This window comes from Rana temporaria, chromosome 2, assembly GCF_905171775.1.
Source record: "Rana temporaria chromosome 2, aRanTem1.1, whole genome shotgun sequence".
NCBI classification, from domain to species: domain Eukaryota; kingdom Metazoa; phylum Chordata; class Amphibia; order Anura; family Ranidae; genus Rana; species Rana temporaria.
In genome coordinates this window covers 394,882,113-394,901,151 of record NC_053490.1, presented here as the reverse complement: position 1 = coordinate 394,901,151, position 19,039 = coordinate 394,882,113, and the positions used below count along the sequence as shown (strand labels likewise).

At 43.0% G+C, this 19,039-nt stretch overlaps 1 protein-coding gene across 1 annotated transcript in view; it reads right to left on the bottom strand.

The window, feature by feature from the left end:
• EFHC2 (EF-hand domain containing 2) overlaps positions 1 to 19,039 on the bottom strand; it is a 135,103-nt gene that overhangs the window by 103,773 nt on the left and 12,291 nt on the right. The window contains exons 3-5 of the mRNA XM_040338063.1: positions 10,363 to 10,513; positions 8,884 to 9,107; positions 1,514 to 1,765 (exon numbers count right to left, since the gene is read on the bottom strand). Of these exons, the coding sequence (XP_040193997.1) occupies positions 1,514 to 1,765; positions 8,884 to 9,107; positions 10,363 to 10,513 (627 nt within the window). The remainder of the gene's footprint in view (positions 1 to 1,513; positions 1,766 to 8,883; positions 9,108 to 10,362; positions 10,514 to 19,039) is intronic.

Genomic DNA, 19,039 nt, shown 5'->3' with positions numbered 1-19,039 from the left:
GGATCATGCTCTGCTTCAGTATGTTACAGTACATGTTGACATTCATGGTTCCCTCAATGAACTGTAGCTCCCCAGTGCCGGCAGCACTTATGCAGCCCCAGACCTTGACCCTCTCACCACCATTCTTGACTGTAGGCAAGACACACTTGTCTTTGTACTCCTTCTGGTTGCCACCACACACACTTGACACCATGAGAGCGATAACACCAAATTTAACACACCTGCTCCTTTGTAACACTAACGATGCACATGACACCGGGGAAGGAAATTGGCTAATTGGGCCCAATTTGAAAAATACGTCAAGAAGCCCCCATATTCCTCTCATGGACATTAGAATCTTTTTCACAAATTTGCTCTGGAAAGTACAACAGGTGTAAAGAACTCACCAATAATAACTAGACATGTGCACACTGAAATATGTAATTTCGGAATTTCGGTTTCTCGGAAAAATACATTTATTTAGTTACTCCCGAAATTAATTTTTATTTATTTAGTTTCATTAAAAAATGCATTCATCCGAAAATTTGAATTAAGGTCGAATCTGTCAATTGAAGGCTTATGGTGTCTGTCGAATGTTCTAAGAAGATTTGACGGAGCAGCTAAACTGTACAACGCCATGATCGTACATTTCCGGTTTAATGCTCCGCCCACAAGCTATAGTAGAATTCTAATGTTGTATGACTAGTAATAATTATATTTATTAATTATTTTTACTAGTCAACCAATGTCGAATAGTCTTGGACTAATAGAGTTAAGGTTAGGCACATTCGACCGCAGATTCGATAGACACAGATCGCTATTGTCATTGTCATGTCGAATCTTCTATCTATAACGAACGCGAAAATCCCCAAAATTTGGACGAAAATGCATTCGGACAAAAACGAATGCATATGTCTAATAATAACTAGCAGATCCCCAGGTTTGAAAGTTCTGAGTAACAACCCTTATACATGCATGTGCATCTCTACAGCAATCAAGAGATGTCATAATGGAGCCACGTGACTTAGTATAATATATGACATAAGTATGTTTGAAATAGTGAGCAATGTTATATATCTGCAGATCAAGCAGCAAAGAAAGCTAAGTTCCCTGTAAAATTTTAACCATGATGTCACAGCGATTACAGAAAACTGTACTATACCTTACACCCACACGGAGATGTGTTTAGCCACATGTAGATGCACAAGGAGTTCCATGCACCCCAATGCAGGCAATCCCATTGATGTAAATTGGTACACAGCTGCAATTGGGACACAGTCAGGGACGCACACCTGCACTCACACGAATGTCATACTGGGGACACAGTGGCTAATGTCCGTGCAGCCACTATGTCCCAATTTACATCAATGAGACATGCCTGCACAGTACAACCTGTGCATCCCCATGCAAGTAAATATGCCCGTACATGGAAGTACGGTTTAGTACGCTCTGTGCGAACAAGACCTAAGCACTGTATATTACATTTGTGTTATTAAGTTAGGATGCATTTTAAGCCTTTTATGCCATTTTTCACCTTGGGAAGTTTTCCTCTGTGGAGAAAGACTGGAACAGAATCTCGGCCCGAATTTGGTGGTATAACTTCTATGATTTCGATAGTGTCATCGGCAAGGTAATAATGTAATATAAGCTCTCTCTTGTCTCCAAAAGGGCACGGAGTGTCATCCCATAAGCAGTAAAATCTCAGAACATGCCTGTCATGTTCCAGGAACTGTCTCAGTGTATCTATGCGCTCGTAAGGACGCAGAGGCTTCATATTGTCTTCCATCTACAAACAACAAATATAAAAAATATAAAAATTAACAGTTAATAGGAACATATTTCTGTAGAAACACTAGTGGATTTTATTCAAAATTCAAACTTTTTAACCCGCAATTAGAGACAAAGGATTTTTTTCCACTATAGAAAAAGCTATATTGGGCTACCTAAACATTTCAACTGAGCTTTAGACATCCCTGGTCCAGTGAATTTTCTAACTAGAGAATCAACATAATAGGGAACGATACAAGATTTCTGTGTGTCCTCTACCGTCTTGTGGAGTCTTATACAGATAACTTGTTTTAGTGAGTAATTACTTGGAACAGAAGGCTCTGGCTATGACAGCCATGTTAAGGGATGGTGGGGTTTCCAGATACAGCCTAGATCCTACACCACAGATTGTCCCTTGTTTAGAGGGCATTTTCCACTTTTAGAAATCCAATCTCCATGTCCCGCTTTCCGTCTCAGATTTCCCTCTTTTTGAGCTGATGTATAAAACTGTAGTTATTATTATTATTATTATTATTATTATTATTATCTACCAAAAGGGTTGAATGCTCTAAACCTTTCTTCCTTGGCTGTAAAAGATGGTTTAGTTCCTCTTTACACATTTTTTTGTGTATCATCAACTATTTTGGATTACTGTGGATTACTGTGGATGTGTCAAGCCCCATACACACTATTAGTTTTCCTGTCAGTTTTCTCTTCAGGTTTACCAAAACCATGTAGTGCAAGGGCCTGCCTGATTGCATACAAATTGAAACTCTTGAGGTTTTACCTCATATTAGATGGTTTTGGTAAACCTGAAGAGAAAACTGTCAGGAAAACTGATAGTGTGTATGGGGCTTAAGAAGTGTGTTGTTTGCCTACATACCTCGTAAAAAACAAGTCCCTCTTTCTCACCTTGAAAAATTGGGAGGTATGGCCTAGATAACTGTGAAAACATTAAAGTAGAACGAAAAGCAAAACCTTTTTTTACCATTATGTATAGCATAAGAGAGGGTCATTAATTTAATTTTTGCAATGTGTCCCATTGGAGAGATTTTCCTTCACTTCCTATAGCCAAAGCAGTTAGTAAGAGGAAATCCCTCCTTCAAAGTAAGGGAATCCCTAGTTGTCATCAGAGTCAGCAGAGATGACCCCATTGGAAGACTGGCGCCTGCTTGTCCTGGTAGAGCTTTGTGAGAGAGGGTTTTTTTAATGCGACTGGAGGTATTTGTATATTACCAATGTTAGAGCCTTCCACCAGAGCAGCATTGGAATGTTTTTTAAAGTGATTTGGGCAATTTTGTTCAGTTATTATATGAATATATTTTTTTCTTTTTTATTAATAAAAATGTCATCTTTTGTATCTTTTTTGAACACCGATCCATGCTTTATCACCTGAGCTAAGAGTAGTGCTGGATTTAAGTGCAAATTCTGCAGAGGATTGTTTGATTCTTTGCCTTGGGAGAGTCCAGCTGGGTTTGTGCATTTCGATTGATTTGATTAAAGGCACAATAAAACCTTTGTAATGAGAGACGACCAAAAGGGGAGCATGTGCCCAAAATGGGATTGGTGGAGGTGTCTGCTATTACACAATCTGTTATCTTTATACTGAACTATTTATGTGGACTTGATCATAATTAGTGGTTTGTATCACAACCTCATTCACAAACATTTATATGAATGGCCGTTGTATGGTGATTTTGGATGATATTTTATACACAGGTTTATATGTAGCACTATTTTCATTTGGTTATTTATTTATGTTTTTGGTATATGTTTCAGTGCAGCACTTCTGTTGAGTGATTTTTCGCTTTTGTGCTTGCAGCTTTGGTTTAATTTATAACTGGTATGCAGAGTCGCGTCCTTTAAAAAAAAATGCCATTAGTTATACTTTAATCATTGATTTTGTCCACTTCTGTCCTTTCTGCTCTTGTTATGTTATGCAGTCACCAGATAGTGCTTAGTGGGGTTTATTAATTACAAACTGCAGCCATAGTAAGTCTCTACTTAAGGCCTACAGTATCTCACAAAAGTGATTACACCCCTGACATTTGTGTAAATATTTTATTATATCTTTTCATGTGACAACACTGAAGAAATGACATTTTGCTACAATGTAAAGTAGTGATTGTACAGCTTGTATTACAGTGTAAATTTGCTGCCCCCTCAAAATAACTCAACACACAACCATTAATGTCTAAACTGCTGGCAACAAAAGTGAGTATGCTCCTAAGTGAAAATGTCTAAATTGGACCCAATTAGCCATTTTACCTCCCCAGTGTCATGGGACTCCTTAGTGTTACAAGGTCTCTGGCGTGAATGGGGAGCAGGTGTGTAAAATTTGGTGTTAGCACTCTCACTCTCTCATACTGGTCACTGGAAGTTCAACATGGCACCTCATGGCAAAGAACTCTCTGAGGATCTGAAAAAACAATTGTTGCTCTACATAAGGATGTTCTAGGCTATAAAAAGTTGGCCAAGACCCTGAAACTGAGCTGCAGCACAGTGGCCATACAGCGGTTTAACAGGACAGGTTCCACTCAGAACAGGCTTCGCCATGGTCGACCAAATAAGTTGAGTGCACGTGCTTAGCATCATATCCAGAGGTTGTCTTTGGGAAATATACGTAATAGTGCTTCCAGCATTGCTGCAGAGGTTGAAGGGGTGGGGGGTGGATTACTGGAACCATGTCCTGTGGTCTGATGAGACCAAGATAAACGTATTTGGTTCAGATGGTGTCAAGCGTGTGTGGTGGGAACCAGGCGAGGAGTACAAAGAAAGGTGTGTCTTGCCTACAGTCAAGCATGATGGTGAGAGTGTCATGGTCTGGGGCTGCATGACTGCTGCTGGCCCTAGGGAGCTACAGTTCATTGAGGGAACCATGAATGCCAACATGTACTGTGACATACTGAAGCAGAGCATGATCCCCTCCCTTTAGAGACTGGGCCACAGGATAGTATTCCAACATGATAACGATCCCAAACACACCTCCAAGACGACCACTGCTAAAGAAGCTGAGGGTAAAGGTGATGGACTGTCCAGGAATTTCTAAAGACCTAAATCCTATTGAGCATCTGTGGGGCATCCTCAAACGGAAGGTGGAGGAGCGCAAGGTTTCTAATAGGGTTGTCCCGATACCACTTTTTTAGGACTGAGTACAAGTACCGATACTTTTTTTCATGTAGTCGCTGATACCGAATACCGATACTTTTTTTAAATGTCATGTGACAGTTTTCAAACCACAATACAGACTAAGGATATTTTCTTTAGAATTATGAAGAACTCTAACTCAAGACATTATAAAAGAATAAAAATGAGTAAAAATGAATAAAAATGTTTTATTTGCTTGTCACGCAGTAGTAAAAAACTCAAAGAATTTTCATAGAACATGTTGATAAATACAAAAAAAGTATTCTATTTAGGTATCGGGAGCATTTGTGCGAGTACGAGTACTCCCGCAAATACTCGGTATCGGTCCCGATACCGATACTAGTATCGGTATCTGGACAACCCTAGTTTCTAACCTCCACCAGCTCTGTGATGTCGTCATGGAGGAGTAGAAGAGGACTCCAGTGGCAACCTGTGAAGCTCTGGTGAACTCCATGCCCAAGGGGGTTTAGACAGTGCTGAAAAATTATGGTGGCCACCATTAATTAGGGGTGTACTCACTTTTGTTGCCAGCGGTTTAGACATTAATGGCTGTGTTAAGTTATTTTGAGGGGACAGCAAATGTACACTGTTATGCAAGCTGTACACTCACTACTTTACATTGTAGCAAAGTGTAATTTCTTCAGTGTTGTCGCATGAAAAGATATAATAAAATATTTACACAAATTTGAGGGGTGTATTTACTTTGGTGAGATACTGTAAGTATACAAATCCTGTAATCTGATCTGAAGTCATCTGATATTGCATCCTTAAATTCAGAAGTTATTGATACCTTTACCATAGTTGAAGCAGTTGCATAAAAGAGATTATGTTATGTGGTTACTTTAGGTGCAAACAGTGTTTAGTGGGGTTCCTTAATTACAAATTGCAATCATAGCAAGTCTCCACCTAAGGCCTATATATACAAATTGTTGTCATTTGATCTGAAGTAATCTGATCTGGAATCCATAATTTCTGAATCATTTGACACATCTACCCTCGACATAGCAGTTACATATTCAAAATAGTTTTTTTTCTACAGAAAAAAATGTTCATATAAAATAAAGGTACATTGTAGGGACCGTTTGTTGCCTGGGTTCATTATCGCTTCAGGCTTGTCTCTTTATTGTTTAATTTATTCGTTATTTTGGTTATTCTTGATGATGTTAAATTCATCTTAATATTTAAATTAATAATTTATGTTGTGTTTCAAATTTACACACATCTATACATATTTTTGATATTTTCTATTCTACACTTTTTAGTACGATAACAGAATTAATTTAAACCGTTACCTCTAAGGGTGCACTTCTAGTAAACAGGTGTGAAGAACTGAGACCTTAATGTCAGCTGTACTGCTATTACTTTGACAGATGTCAAACGATAATGGCAGGCCTCTATTCATCTCTTTGATAAATGGAGATTACTGCACATGTTTTACTGTGTATCAGCATAGATTTAAAAATGAGTGGATCAGGAATGCAGTTCTGTGACATTTCTGTGACACCACGTGGGTACCTGCCGGAGCATGATGGGACGGTGATGCCTATATAAATGTGATGCAAGGCGCGCTTCCATCATTACAGCGACAACAGGCGACGAGGCAACATCGGAAGAGGGGAGAAGAACAGAAGAGAAGATGACGTCACAGAAGACCGCGCCGGCTGCCTGTTAGAAATCGAGCTAACACACAAACATAGCAGGCAGCCAGCGCTGAAGAAGAAGGCACCGGAGAGCTGCAGAAGAACCGGGGTTCGCCGAGTCAAGAGCGGAAGAGGGGAGAAGATGGAAGAAGCCCCCCGGAGTCCGGAGAAGCCCCCCCCGGAGAGCGGAAGCAGAAACCCCCCCCCCCGGAGAGCGGAGAAGACCCCCGGAGAGTGGAAGAAGAAGCCCCCCCTGGTAATTGAGCTAATAACGAAGACAGGGGGGGCCTCCGGAGCAGAATAATAAAATATTTTAAAAAACCTTGTGTTGTGTGTTTATTAACTTTTACTTTTTGCCTACAGGTGAATGGATAGGGGTACGATGTACCCCATATCCATTCACTTAGGGTGGGGGGCCGGTATCTGGGGGCCCCCTTATTAAAGGGGACTCCCAGATTCCGATAAGCCTCCGCCCGCAGACCCCGACAACTAGGGTTGTCCCGATACCACTTTTTTAGGACTGAGTACAAGTACCGATACTTTTTTTCATGTAGTCGCCGATACCGAATACCGATACTTTTTTTAAATGTCATGTGACAGTTTTCAAACCACAATACAGACTAAGGATATTTTCTTTAGAATTATGAAGACCTCTAACTCAAGACATTATAAAAGAATAAAAATGAGTAAAAATGAATAAAAATGTTTTATTTGCTTGTCACGCAGTAGTAAAAAACTCAAAGAATTTTCATAGAACATGTTGATAAATACAAAAAAAGTATTCTATTTAGGTATCGGGAGCATTTGTGCGAGTACGAGTACTCCCGCAAATACTCGGTATCGGTCCCGATACCGATACTAGTATCGGTATCTGGACAACCCTACCGACAACCAATGGCAAGGGTTGTCGGGAAGAGGTCCTGTCCTCATCAACATGGGGACAGGGTGCTCTGGGGTGGGGGGGCCCGCAGTGCGCCCCCCTGCCCCAGAGCACCCAACCCCCCCATGTTGAGGGCATGCGGCCTGGCACGGCTCAGGAGGGGGGGGGGGCGCTCGCTCGTCCCCACTCCCTTCCTGGCTGGCCGGGTAGCGTGCTTTGGATACGGGTCTGGTATGGATTGTAGGGGGACCCCCTACGTCAATTTTTCGGCGGAGGGGGGTCTCCTTACAACCCATAACAGACCTAAGGGCCTGGTATGCTCCTGGGGGGGAACCCATGCCGGTTTGGAATTTACAAATTGCCGTGGAGTTCTCCCTCGGGAATGCATACCAAATGCCGTCGCTTGAATGGGCCTTTACAAGGTGTGACTAACTTTACACTTTGTAAAAGCAGCCCTAGTTTTACACCAGGCAAACTAACACTTACGGCGAAAAAACTAGGCACAAAAGCTTTGAGGATCGCCCTAAGTGCTAATTTGCATACTAACAGAGGCATTTCGACTCGAAATGCCCCCAGTGGCGGATGCGGTACTGCATCCTAAGATCCGGCAGTGTAAGTCCCTTACAGATGTCGGATCTTCTGCCTAACTTAGGAAAACTGCTTCTGAGGATCAGTTCCAAAGTTAGAACCAGAGATAAGACGGCTTACGCCGGAGTATCTCTTCTGTGGATTTGGCCCGTGGTTTCTATTTGGGGAATTCCATTCACTCTAAAAATGTATGTTAAAGGCAAAAGTTTTTTTAACAACATACAGTATGTCAAATCATCAAATGTATTGATGAGAACAATGTACATTTATTTGTTTGAAAATCGACTACTGTATGGCCAATACTAGAAAGCATCATATGACTAGAAGGAAAATTTAGGTAAAAAAGTTAGTAACATCACCACGTTATAATTGAATCCTTCTTTGGCATTGTTCAGATGCCAGGAGTTGCTGGACACACATTCATGGAAAGTTAGAGAACAATGTACATTTTAAACATCCATTTGAAAATCTACTGCTGTATAGCCAATACTAGAAGGCATCATATGACCAGAAGGAAAATGTATGTAAGAAAGTTAATAACATCTCCCCAGTATAATTGAATCCTTCTTTGTCATTGTTCAGATGCCAGCAGTTGCTGGACGCACATTCATGGAAAGTTAAGTTAAAAGAGCGGGAATGAAACACAATGTACTCTTTTAAAAAATTATGCTGTAAGATGTAGTAACCAGGATTAAAATTAAAAAAACATTTTCATTAGGATAGGGAAGAACAGTTATATTAAATAGCAGACTTGGGCAAATCTTTTACCTAAATGTATCAAAGATACAGAAGTATTTACCATGTAAAATGCACCAAAGTTACGCAAGGTGGAAGTTCCTCTCTACTCTAATAACCAAGACAAAGGAAAGCAGAGATCTTTACCTGTTTGCGCATTGTGGAGTATGGGTCTGGTGGAGTAGAGTCTGGTGGATTTATTCTGACTCCAAGCTTTCTTAAAAAGTTCCTGGTGAACTCATCACAGTTTACAATTTTGAAGGTTCTTGAATAAAACACAAGATCTTTATTGATGTTAAAATGATCCACGGTATAAAACTGGTCATCGTTGGGAGGCGGAAGTGGAATTCGATGGCGTCTGATTATTGTTCCTTTATTGAAAAGAAAATGTTTTTCCTTAAAGTCATTTAACTATCTTACCACAGATATATTATTTTCCCTTCCCCCTATGAATGTATGATAGATTATTAATGCAGCCGTCTGTGTCTATTTAATACTTTTTTACTAAGAAAAATTTGCCAAAATTCACCACATAGACCATGTGATTTTGAAAAACGCTCTTAAAAAAGACAGCTATATACATACCGATAATTACATAGTTAGTTTGAAACAAGATACAGGCCCATCTAACCAATATAATAAATAAATAAAAAGAATACCTTCTCATAAAGAACCCTATACCCACAGTTGAACCACAGGAAGGCAAAAAAAAGCCATATAAAGCATTACTCCAGTGGGGGAAAACAACATGTCTTCCTCATCCCCCGAAGGCAATCAGAAATTCCCTGGATCAACAATCTCTAGTGTTACTACCTATAAATGTTAACTCCAGTGGGGGGAAAACAACATGTCCTCCTCATCCCCCGATGGCAACCTAATATTCTCTGGATCAACAATCACAGGTATTATTACTAGGGATGAGCCTGATGTTCGAGTCGAACGTAAGTTTGAGTCGAACATCGGGTGTACGCCCGTTCGAACAGTGAATTTTATGGGGCATTCTTGGCAAATTTGAGAGTCACGGAACGCCAAAAATATGCACTGCGAGATCGCAGTGCATTGATGTCTGATGATTGGCCAAAGCATGCACCTGACCTGAATGCTTTGGCTAATCACAGCGTGCTCTGCTGAGAGAGCCATAATTGGCCAAAGGCTAAGTCCACACCCCACACTATATAAGGCTGTTTACTCGGTGGCAGTATATAGTGTAATTGAAGAAAGATTAGGCATAATATGTATTTGATATATATATATATATATATATATATATATATATTTTTTTTATGAATATATATATATATATATATATATATATATATATATATATATATATATATATATATATATTCATAAAAAAATGTGTTTGTTTAGCAAAAAATTATAAACATTTCACATTTCATATTGGTACAGTGTTGCATAACTGTGAAATTGTCATTAAAAGTGTGACAATGCAGAAAGCTGAAAACTGGCCTGGGCAGGAATGGGGTAAAGAGACCTAGCACTTCAAATGAGACAAAAAAATGTAATACATTTTATGAAGGAACATTGTCAAATAGGTATACAAATTAAAAAGACAGTGACTATACCTTCAAAGAGTAGTTTAATATGAAATCAAACTGTACATACCCTGTGACATTCCGCTGTTTTTTATCTGAGGCTCCACTACTTGAATTGTGTCATCTTCAAGATAGAAATATATTTTACACTGTCTGATGCGGAAGGTTTCTTCTTGTCTCTGTTGAACATCTTCTTCAAAAAATGCTTCAAATGACAGAACCTGAAATAAACAGCTATTTATTACTCATAATAACATAAATTATGCAGAAGATATGTTTTTTGTATAGAATGTGTAATAGTCCTTTATTCATTAATTTAGTTAGTTATTTATTTGTGAAACCAGTACATTTTTAATTCTGTAACGCTGCCCATTGATTTCAAATGCAGGGGCGATTTAGGAGCGGTGTATACAGCTCTCCCGCACCGCCCCAAGATGCTGCTTGCAGGACTTTTTCCGGTTCTGCAAGCACACTGCCCCAGTGTGAAAGCACTCGGGGCTTTCACACTGGGAGGCTTAAGAGGCGCTTTTCAGTCGCTTTACAGGTGCTATTTTTAGTGCTAAAGCTTCTCAGTGTGAAAGGGGTCTAAAGGATACATTTTAACAGGAACACCTGTATAGGTGCCAACTGACTTAGAGTGAACATTTCCTCTCTCTTCCTGTTGTGTGTGTGGGGCACATATATCTATGCAGCAGGAATAATAAAACAAAAATATATATAAAATAAAACAATTAACATGGGTTTTAATCAATTCTTACTTTTCCAAAACTAAAAGTAAGTATTTGTGTTTAGAAATACATTAACCACTTAAGGACCGCCTCCTGCACATATACAGTACGTGGACAGAATGGCACAGCTGGGCACAAGCACGTACCTTTACTTCCTCTTTAAGTGCCCAGCCATGGGTCGGGCGCGCGCCCGCGACCCGGTCCGAAGCTTCGTGACCGCGGGACCTGTGGACCCGATCGCCGCCGGAGTCCCATGATCGGTCTCAGGAGCTGAAGAAAGGGGAGAGGTGTGTGTAAACGCACCTTCCCCGTTCTTCACAGTGGCGCTGTCATTGATCGTCTGTTCCCTGATATAGGGAAAGGCGATCAATGACATCACATGTCCAGCTCCGCCCCCCTACAGTTAGAAACACATATGAGGTCACACTTAACCCATTAAGCGCCCCCTAGTGGTTAACTCCCAAACTGCAATTGTCATTTTCACAGTAAACAATGCATTTTTATAGCATTTTTTGCTGTGAAAATGACAATGGTCCCAAAAATGTGTCAAAATTGTCCGATGTGTCCGCCATAATGCCGCAGTCACGAAAAAAATCGCTGATCGCCGCCATTAGTAGTAAAAAAAAAATATTAATAAAAATGCAATAAAACTATCCCCTATTTTGTAAACGCTATTAGCCGGATTCAGGTAGAGCGGCGCTTCTTTAGGTCGGCGTAGCGCATCTCATTTGCATTACGCCGACAAAAGATAGTGAGGCAAGTACTGTATTCACAAAACACTTGCCTCCTAAGTTACGTCGGCGTAGCGCAAATGACCCGGCGTAACCCCGCCTAATTCAAATTAGGCAGGTAGGGGGCGTGCTCCATGTAAATTACTCGTGACCCCATGTAAATGAGGGCCGTTGGTACGGCGCATGCGCACGCATGCTCAGAATCACGTCGCAAAGATTTCTTGCTTTCGACGTGAACGTAACCTACGCCCAGCCCCATTCACGTACGCTTACGCAAACAACGTAAAATCCAAAGGCTGTTCTGTCGTCTATACTTTGCATGGGCTGCGCCATCTTTTTGGTGGTTTATCTTTACGCCGGAAAAACGCCTTACGTAAACAGCGTATCGGGCGTTTGTGAATCGGCGTATCTAGGTCATTTGCATATTCTAGGCGTAAATCAGCGTACACGCCCCTAGCGGCCAGCATAAATATGCAGCTAAGATACGACGGCGTAGGAGATTTACGCCGGTCGTATCTTAGCAACAGAGAAGCATATGTCAGACTGAGAATACGCTTAAAGATACGACGGCGCGGATTCGGACTTACGACGGCGTATCTACTGATACGCCGTCGTAAGTCTTTGAGAACCCGGCTATATAAATTTTGCGCAAACCAATCGATAAACGATTATTGCGATTTTTTTTTTAACAAAAATATGTACAAGAATACGTATCGACCTAAACTGAGAAAAAAATATGTTTTTTTATATCTTTTTTGGGGGTATTTATTATAGCAAAAAGTAAAAAATATTGTTGTTTTTTTTTCAAAATTGTCGCTCTATTTTTGTTTATAGAGCAAAAAATAAAAACCGCAGAGGTGATCAAATACCTCCAAAAGGGAGGGCGCATGCGCGAGGCTCACGATGGAGGAAGTGTTCCTTTAGAGCTCCGCACTCCCCGCCACTATATCGGGACCTAATCAACCTCCTGAACCGCGCAGCAACCCTGCTTTTTCGAGCACCCTCCTCCGGAACGGACTCTGCCTCATCCGGGATGGTTTTAACCGGCCATCGCGGCAAAACGAAGCCTAAACCGATCAAGGAAGCCCTGGCCCGCGCCTCTTCCAAGATGGCGGCGAAGGCCCTGGCTAAGCAACAGGCCGCCTCCCCGGACAGAGCCCTGCAGGCAGACAGCGAGGAAGATGAATGCACCGAATTTCATACCAGCGATTCCCATGCTTTACCATCGTCAGGTATGTCCCAGACAGACTTTCTTAAACATATGGAATCTATGCTGCATAGGGCCCTTAAAACGACTTCGGATCAAATCACCAATAGACTAACCCGTGAGATCAGAGAGCTCGGCCAGCGGACATCAGATTTAGAGACTCGGGTAGATGACATGGAGCTCACCCTCCAAGAACAGGCCCAGGAGCAGGCGGCTCTGCGTGATGAGAATGCCGCTCTCCTCTCACGTTTAGAGGACGCGGAAAACCGTTCTCGTAGGTCAAACTTACGCATTCACGGCATTCCCGAGACTATTGACGATCTCCAGTCTTTTTCCACTGCCCTGTTCCAGGAGCTCTCAGCGTCCTCTATACCGATCGAAAGATTGGAATTTGACCGTATTCACAGGGCCCTAACCCGACGCCAGCAAGAAGGCCCCCCGCGGGACATCATCGTAAAATTGCATTACTTCCGCACGAAGGACCAATTGCTCGCGGCTGCCCGCAATAAGGACGCTCTCCTGTTCCAGGGCCATACCTACCAGCTTTTTTCTGACCTGGCTCCACTTACAATCGCAAAACGACGGGCCATGAAACCACAACTACAAGTGCTCATGCAGCATCGACTGAAGTACACATGGCGATTTCCTTTTGCCCTGCAATTCTCCTACCAAGGTCAACAACATACCTGCACATCGCCGGAATCCCTCCAGCGCCTACTGGAAACTCTTCATCTGATTGATCCGGCACAGATTTCAGAGACTGCCTTGCCTCGCACCCCGGCCCGTAACGCTACTCACCCATACGCGGCCACCCCACAGAGATCCCAGCCGGGACCATCCTCTGTTCGTAAGGGAAACCCTGCCCGCTTGCCGAAAGATGGATCATCCGATCGCCAACTGTACTCACCCCATTGAGTGTGTCTGTTCACCCTTTTCTCTTGCAGGTTTTTTGCATCTCCCCTGATGTCGGAACAAGCCTCCTTTGCTGAGTTGATCGAATCGTCTGGATCCTCTGTTATCCATCGCTATACCCACTGACGATTCTCCACTCGAGGCACTCAGGGACTGCCTGCCTTTGGTCTCCCCCTTCCCGAGGAGGAGGCTGCTGCAATCTCCTATCGCTCCTAGGGGTTGCCCAGGTTCAGTGTTACACCACATTGTAGTGGATTTTTGTTCTGTTTATTTTTATTTATTTATTTATTTATTTTTTTAATGACAGTTTTACAAAGTTCTACAGTTATATTTCTTGATGCTGATGCTTTAGATGGAATGTGCTAGCCTATTTCCCCTCGCCCTAAATATTCCTATGCAGGTGTGGCTCGACCTCCGCCTGTATCCATTCGGTGCTGACGGGTGTTGACCACCAGTGTTTGCTGCATTGTGAGCTGGAGATCCCCTGTTGTTACCTACTTGATGCAGGGCTAACCCTATTACTCTTTATCACTGAATGTATTTTTAGGCCCTGCTCCTCTGAATCCCCCCTTCTTCCCTCTCCCCCCCCCCCAGTCCTTCCTCTCCCCCCCCACTCCCTCCTTCCCCCCTCCTCCCTCCTTTCCCCCCCCCCCTTCATTCCTTATGTCTATTCTTTATGTCCCCCCCCTTTACCCCCCCTCTATCCTCCCTGCCTCTGTCCTTCCTTCCCCCTTCCCTTCCCTCCCCTACCCACATCCACGCCTTCCCCTGGCCTCCCCCCCGGCCTTTATCCCTAGGTATTCTTTTTTGTTTTTTGTTTTTTGGCCTCCTGATAGACCGGACCTTCTCGGGTACCCCCTCGGGGTGGCCGAGGGGTTTGGTTGTAGATTTTAGTCCTAATATTTGTGAAGGCTCCGGTACTTATTATCTGTCTTGTTATTAATGCTCCTAAGCACAATCCGTTTAGTTAGTCAATTGACTGTTGCAAATTTTTCTCTCGAATATGTGTTTTGTATATCCCGTTAGTGGCGGGGACCTGTCACTGCTCCCCCTTTCCACGGTCCACCCACCCACGGGCTAGCTGGCTGGCCTCTGTGTTGGTGTACTATTTGGTCGGGCGATAGAGTTAGTCTCTTCTCCCTCTCCATGACCATTTGCTTGCCCTACATGGTTACTCTTGTCTTTTACCTTCCCTCTCTACTTCCTTTTCTTTTCTCTCTGTTACTCTTTTTCCCAGGTCGGCTGGGTCCCATGGTCCTGAAGGTGTCATTCCTATCTTTCTCATCCGTTCCCTCATGGCTCCTTAATAAGAGGGTCAAAGCTTTTCAAACATTCGCATCTCTGAAAGCAGGTATAGTTGCCCTTCAGGAAACACATTTTTCTACTCAATCTACTCCCAAATTTTTTAGCTCCCGTTATCCCCAAGTATTCACTGCATCGGCTCACACAAAACACCGCGGAGTCCTGATTGCTTTTCATCACACTCTTCCTTTCACAGTCTCCTCTGAAATCAAAGACCCCGAAGGTCGCTATATTATACTAGTGGGTCACCTACAAGATGTGGAGACTACCCTTGTCTCTTATTATGCCCCAAATACGAACCCGAACCCCTTCTTCACACACTTATTCCAAGTGGTCCGTTCTCACTGTAAGGGAACACTGTTCCTATGTGGTGACTCCAATTTGACATTACAACCTCACATAGATAAATCACCTTATGCTCCTGATCAGTATTCTCCCTCTGTGCGTTTTCGGAAACTCTTACAACAGGCTTCTTTGCTTGACTCTTGGCGTGAATGCAACCCAACAAAGAAAAATTACACCTTCTATTCATACCCTCATAAATCTTTCTCTAGAATTGACCATATCTTTATCCCAGTTGCTTCCTCCCCCATATTGCTTAACTCCACTATCCAGCCTATCTCTTGGTCTGATCACTGTGCAGTACTTACCACGGTCTCTTCCCTAATCCCTATGTCCAGGGACCGTACTTGGTGTATAAATGAAGCTCACCTTACTAATCAATCTTATTGTTTTGACATCCAAATTGCCCTGACAGATTATCTGAAATTTAACTCTACCCCTGACATTTCTCCTGTTCTTCTTTGGGAAGCACACAAGCCTGTAATTAAGGGTAAATGCATCTCAGTCTCTACCCACCTCAATCGCGATAGGAAAGCCAGGCTAGCTGACTTGGAACGTGCTTTCCATCAGTGTTTTCTCCAATTTCAGTCCTCCCCGTCTGAGGTTTATAGAATACAAATGGAAAAAGCTAGGACAGAACTAGACTTAGCACTGGCTGAATTAGCTGACAAGGCTATTCGCAGGTCGAATCATACTATCTACACTAAGGCTAATAAACCAGACTCCTTTTTGGCCCTTCGTCTTCGTCGTCCAGATAGGAACCACGTTCCTATCAGACTACGTACGGATAAAAACACGTATACTAGCAATCCCGTGAAAGTTCTAGCCGAGTTCCGGAAACGGTTACAGGACCTTTATAATGTCCAGTCCTCCTTCTCTTCCTCTACTGCAGAGGCGTTATTTCAAAATGTCCCTTTTCCCACTCTATCAGACTCTAATCGTGAATCCCTTGAGAAGCCCATCACGACTGAAGAGATCCTTGCCGCTATCAAGACTCTTAAAACCCACAAAAGACCGGGACCTGACGGACTCTCAGCCACTTACTTCAAAAAATTTGCCAGTACCCTTGCCCCACTTCTCACTAAGTCCTTCAATGCCTTGCTTCAACATCACTCTTTTGGTCGAGACACATTGACAGCCATAATAGCCATGATTCCCAAACCCAATGTAGACAATTCGCTTTGGTCAAACTTTAGGCCTATCTCATTACTTAATCTTGATGTTAAATTATTGGCCAAAGTAATGGCTCTACGCCTTAATCCCATTATAGGTAGACTGATTCATAAGGATCAGGTAGGGTTTATTCCGCGCCGACAGGCCGGTGATAATATTAGAAGAGTAGTTCTTTTACAACATCTAGCCAGAACACGTAAGATTCCTATGCACCTGCTGTCCCTGGACATTAGAAAAGCTTTTGATACGGTCTCCTGGCCCTATCTAAACTACATCCTAGCCCGTTGGGGCTTCGGTCCACATTTTTTGCAATGGGTGAATTCCCTTTATAATCAGCCTCAAGCTTACATTAAATATTCTGGCTTCCGCTCAGAAAGTCTCCAGATACGTAGAGGAACTAGGCAGGGGTGCCCCCTCTCCCCTTTAATATTCGCCTTGGCGATAGAGCCCTTGGCGGCCCTGATTAGGGCTAGCCCTGACATCAAAGGTTTAGAGGTGGCTTCTACTACCCATAAAGTCTGCTTATTCGCAGATGATGCGCTTCTATTTGTCACCTCTCCCCGCACAACTCTCCCGAACCTTATCCAAATCATGGAAAAGTTTGCAGGTATCTCTGGTTTAGAAGTGAACAAAGCCAAATCAAAGGCCCTCAATGTATCTCTTCCCTGCTCAGAAGTTGCCCATCTACAAGAATATTTTCCTTTTACTTGGTCCACCACATCTCTTCCATACCTGGGTATACAGCTCCCATCTGATCCGTCCTCTCTTTACAGGTCTAATTACATAGGAATATGCTGTCACACTTAACTTCTCTCTTGGATTCCTGGAAACCACTCTGCGTTTCCTGGTTAGGACGTGTAGCAGCCGTCAAGATGTCCCTACTCCCAAAACTTTTATATTTATATAGAGTCCTCCCGATTTCTGTCCCCTCTTACTTTCACCGTGTTATCCAATCCAGGGTTTTTAAATATATCTGGGGCCCCATAAAACCCAGAGTTTCTAGATCTGTTCTCCTTCGTAATAAACCTAGTGGAGGTTTGGGGATCCCCAACTTTGCCCGCTATTACCAGGCCGCTCAGCTTTCTCAGATCACACTTTATCACGCTCTATCGGAAACTCCAATATGGGTCAGTTTAGAGGCCGTGGATATTTTCCCTTTTTCCAGTGTCTAATCTCCTCTGGTTGCCTCCGTTGGCCCGAGGCCCTATCATAAACCCGGTTACGCGCCACTCACTCAAGCTCTGGGACAGTTTATCTGGACGTTTTCATCTGTTGTCTTCCCATGCCCCGTTACTTTCCTTCCTAGGTCACCCGCTTTTTTATCCTGCCTACGCGGAGCCTGAGTCTTTCCGGCTCTGGCGCTAGGCAGGGTTATACCGGGTAGGTGATCTTCTCACAGGCACTACTCTCAAATCCTTCCCGGATCTACAGACCCAGGCCAAACTTCCTTCCGGGGAATGTTTTCGTTACCTTCAGATAACTCATTTTGTACGTTCAGTAATTGGTGGTTGCTCCTCCCTGGACAGCATGTCCTTTTATGAAAATATTTGTAAGTCGGACCCCCATGCCCCTGGTGTTATCTCTCGAATTTACAGTCACCTCACCACTTCCTCGAATGATCTCCCCCTGTATGCTGCACAGTGGTCTAAGGACCTTCAGATTACACTGGATAGGGAGGACTGGACCGAAATTTGGACCCGCACAAAATCCTCTTCCCAGAATATTGTGGCCCTCGAGGCCAACTATAAGGTCCTCATGCGGTGGTACTTGGTCCCCGCAAGGATTTCTAAATTTTTGCCAAATTATCCGCCCATTTGCTTCCGGGGATGCGGAGGGAGGGGAACACATGAACATATTTGGTGGTCATGCCCGGTAGTGCAACGGTTTTGGGTATTAATATTCCGTATGGCCTCCACCCTCCTCAATGACGAACTTCTTCCTGATCCATCCCTAGCTCTCTTAAATCATGTGCAACAGGACTACACCAGAGCCCAAATTAGGCTTTTATTACAATTGACCACTGCTGCTAAACAATCTATAGCCAGGGCCTGGAAGACCCCGAATATACACATGGCGGAAGTAAAAAACAGGGTGACCCAAGCTATGATACATAGTAAAATAGAGGCTACAATTTTGGATCGAATGGCCCAACACGACAAAACCTGGACCCCCTGGGTGGAACACTTTCTTCCTCCAGACTTTGACACTGCTTTGCTGGTGACGTAGTCATCCGGGGAACGAGAAGAGTTGTAACAGTGTAACTAAAACATAACCAGGAACCTTGACCTATTACACTACATCCTTCCGGGGTCTGTGCGACCCGGCCGACTCTCTTCCTTTATCCTTCTCTAT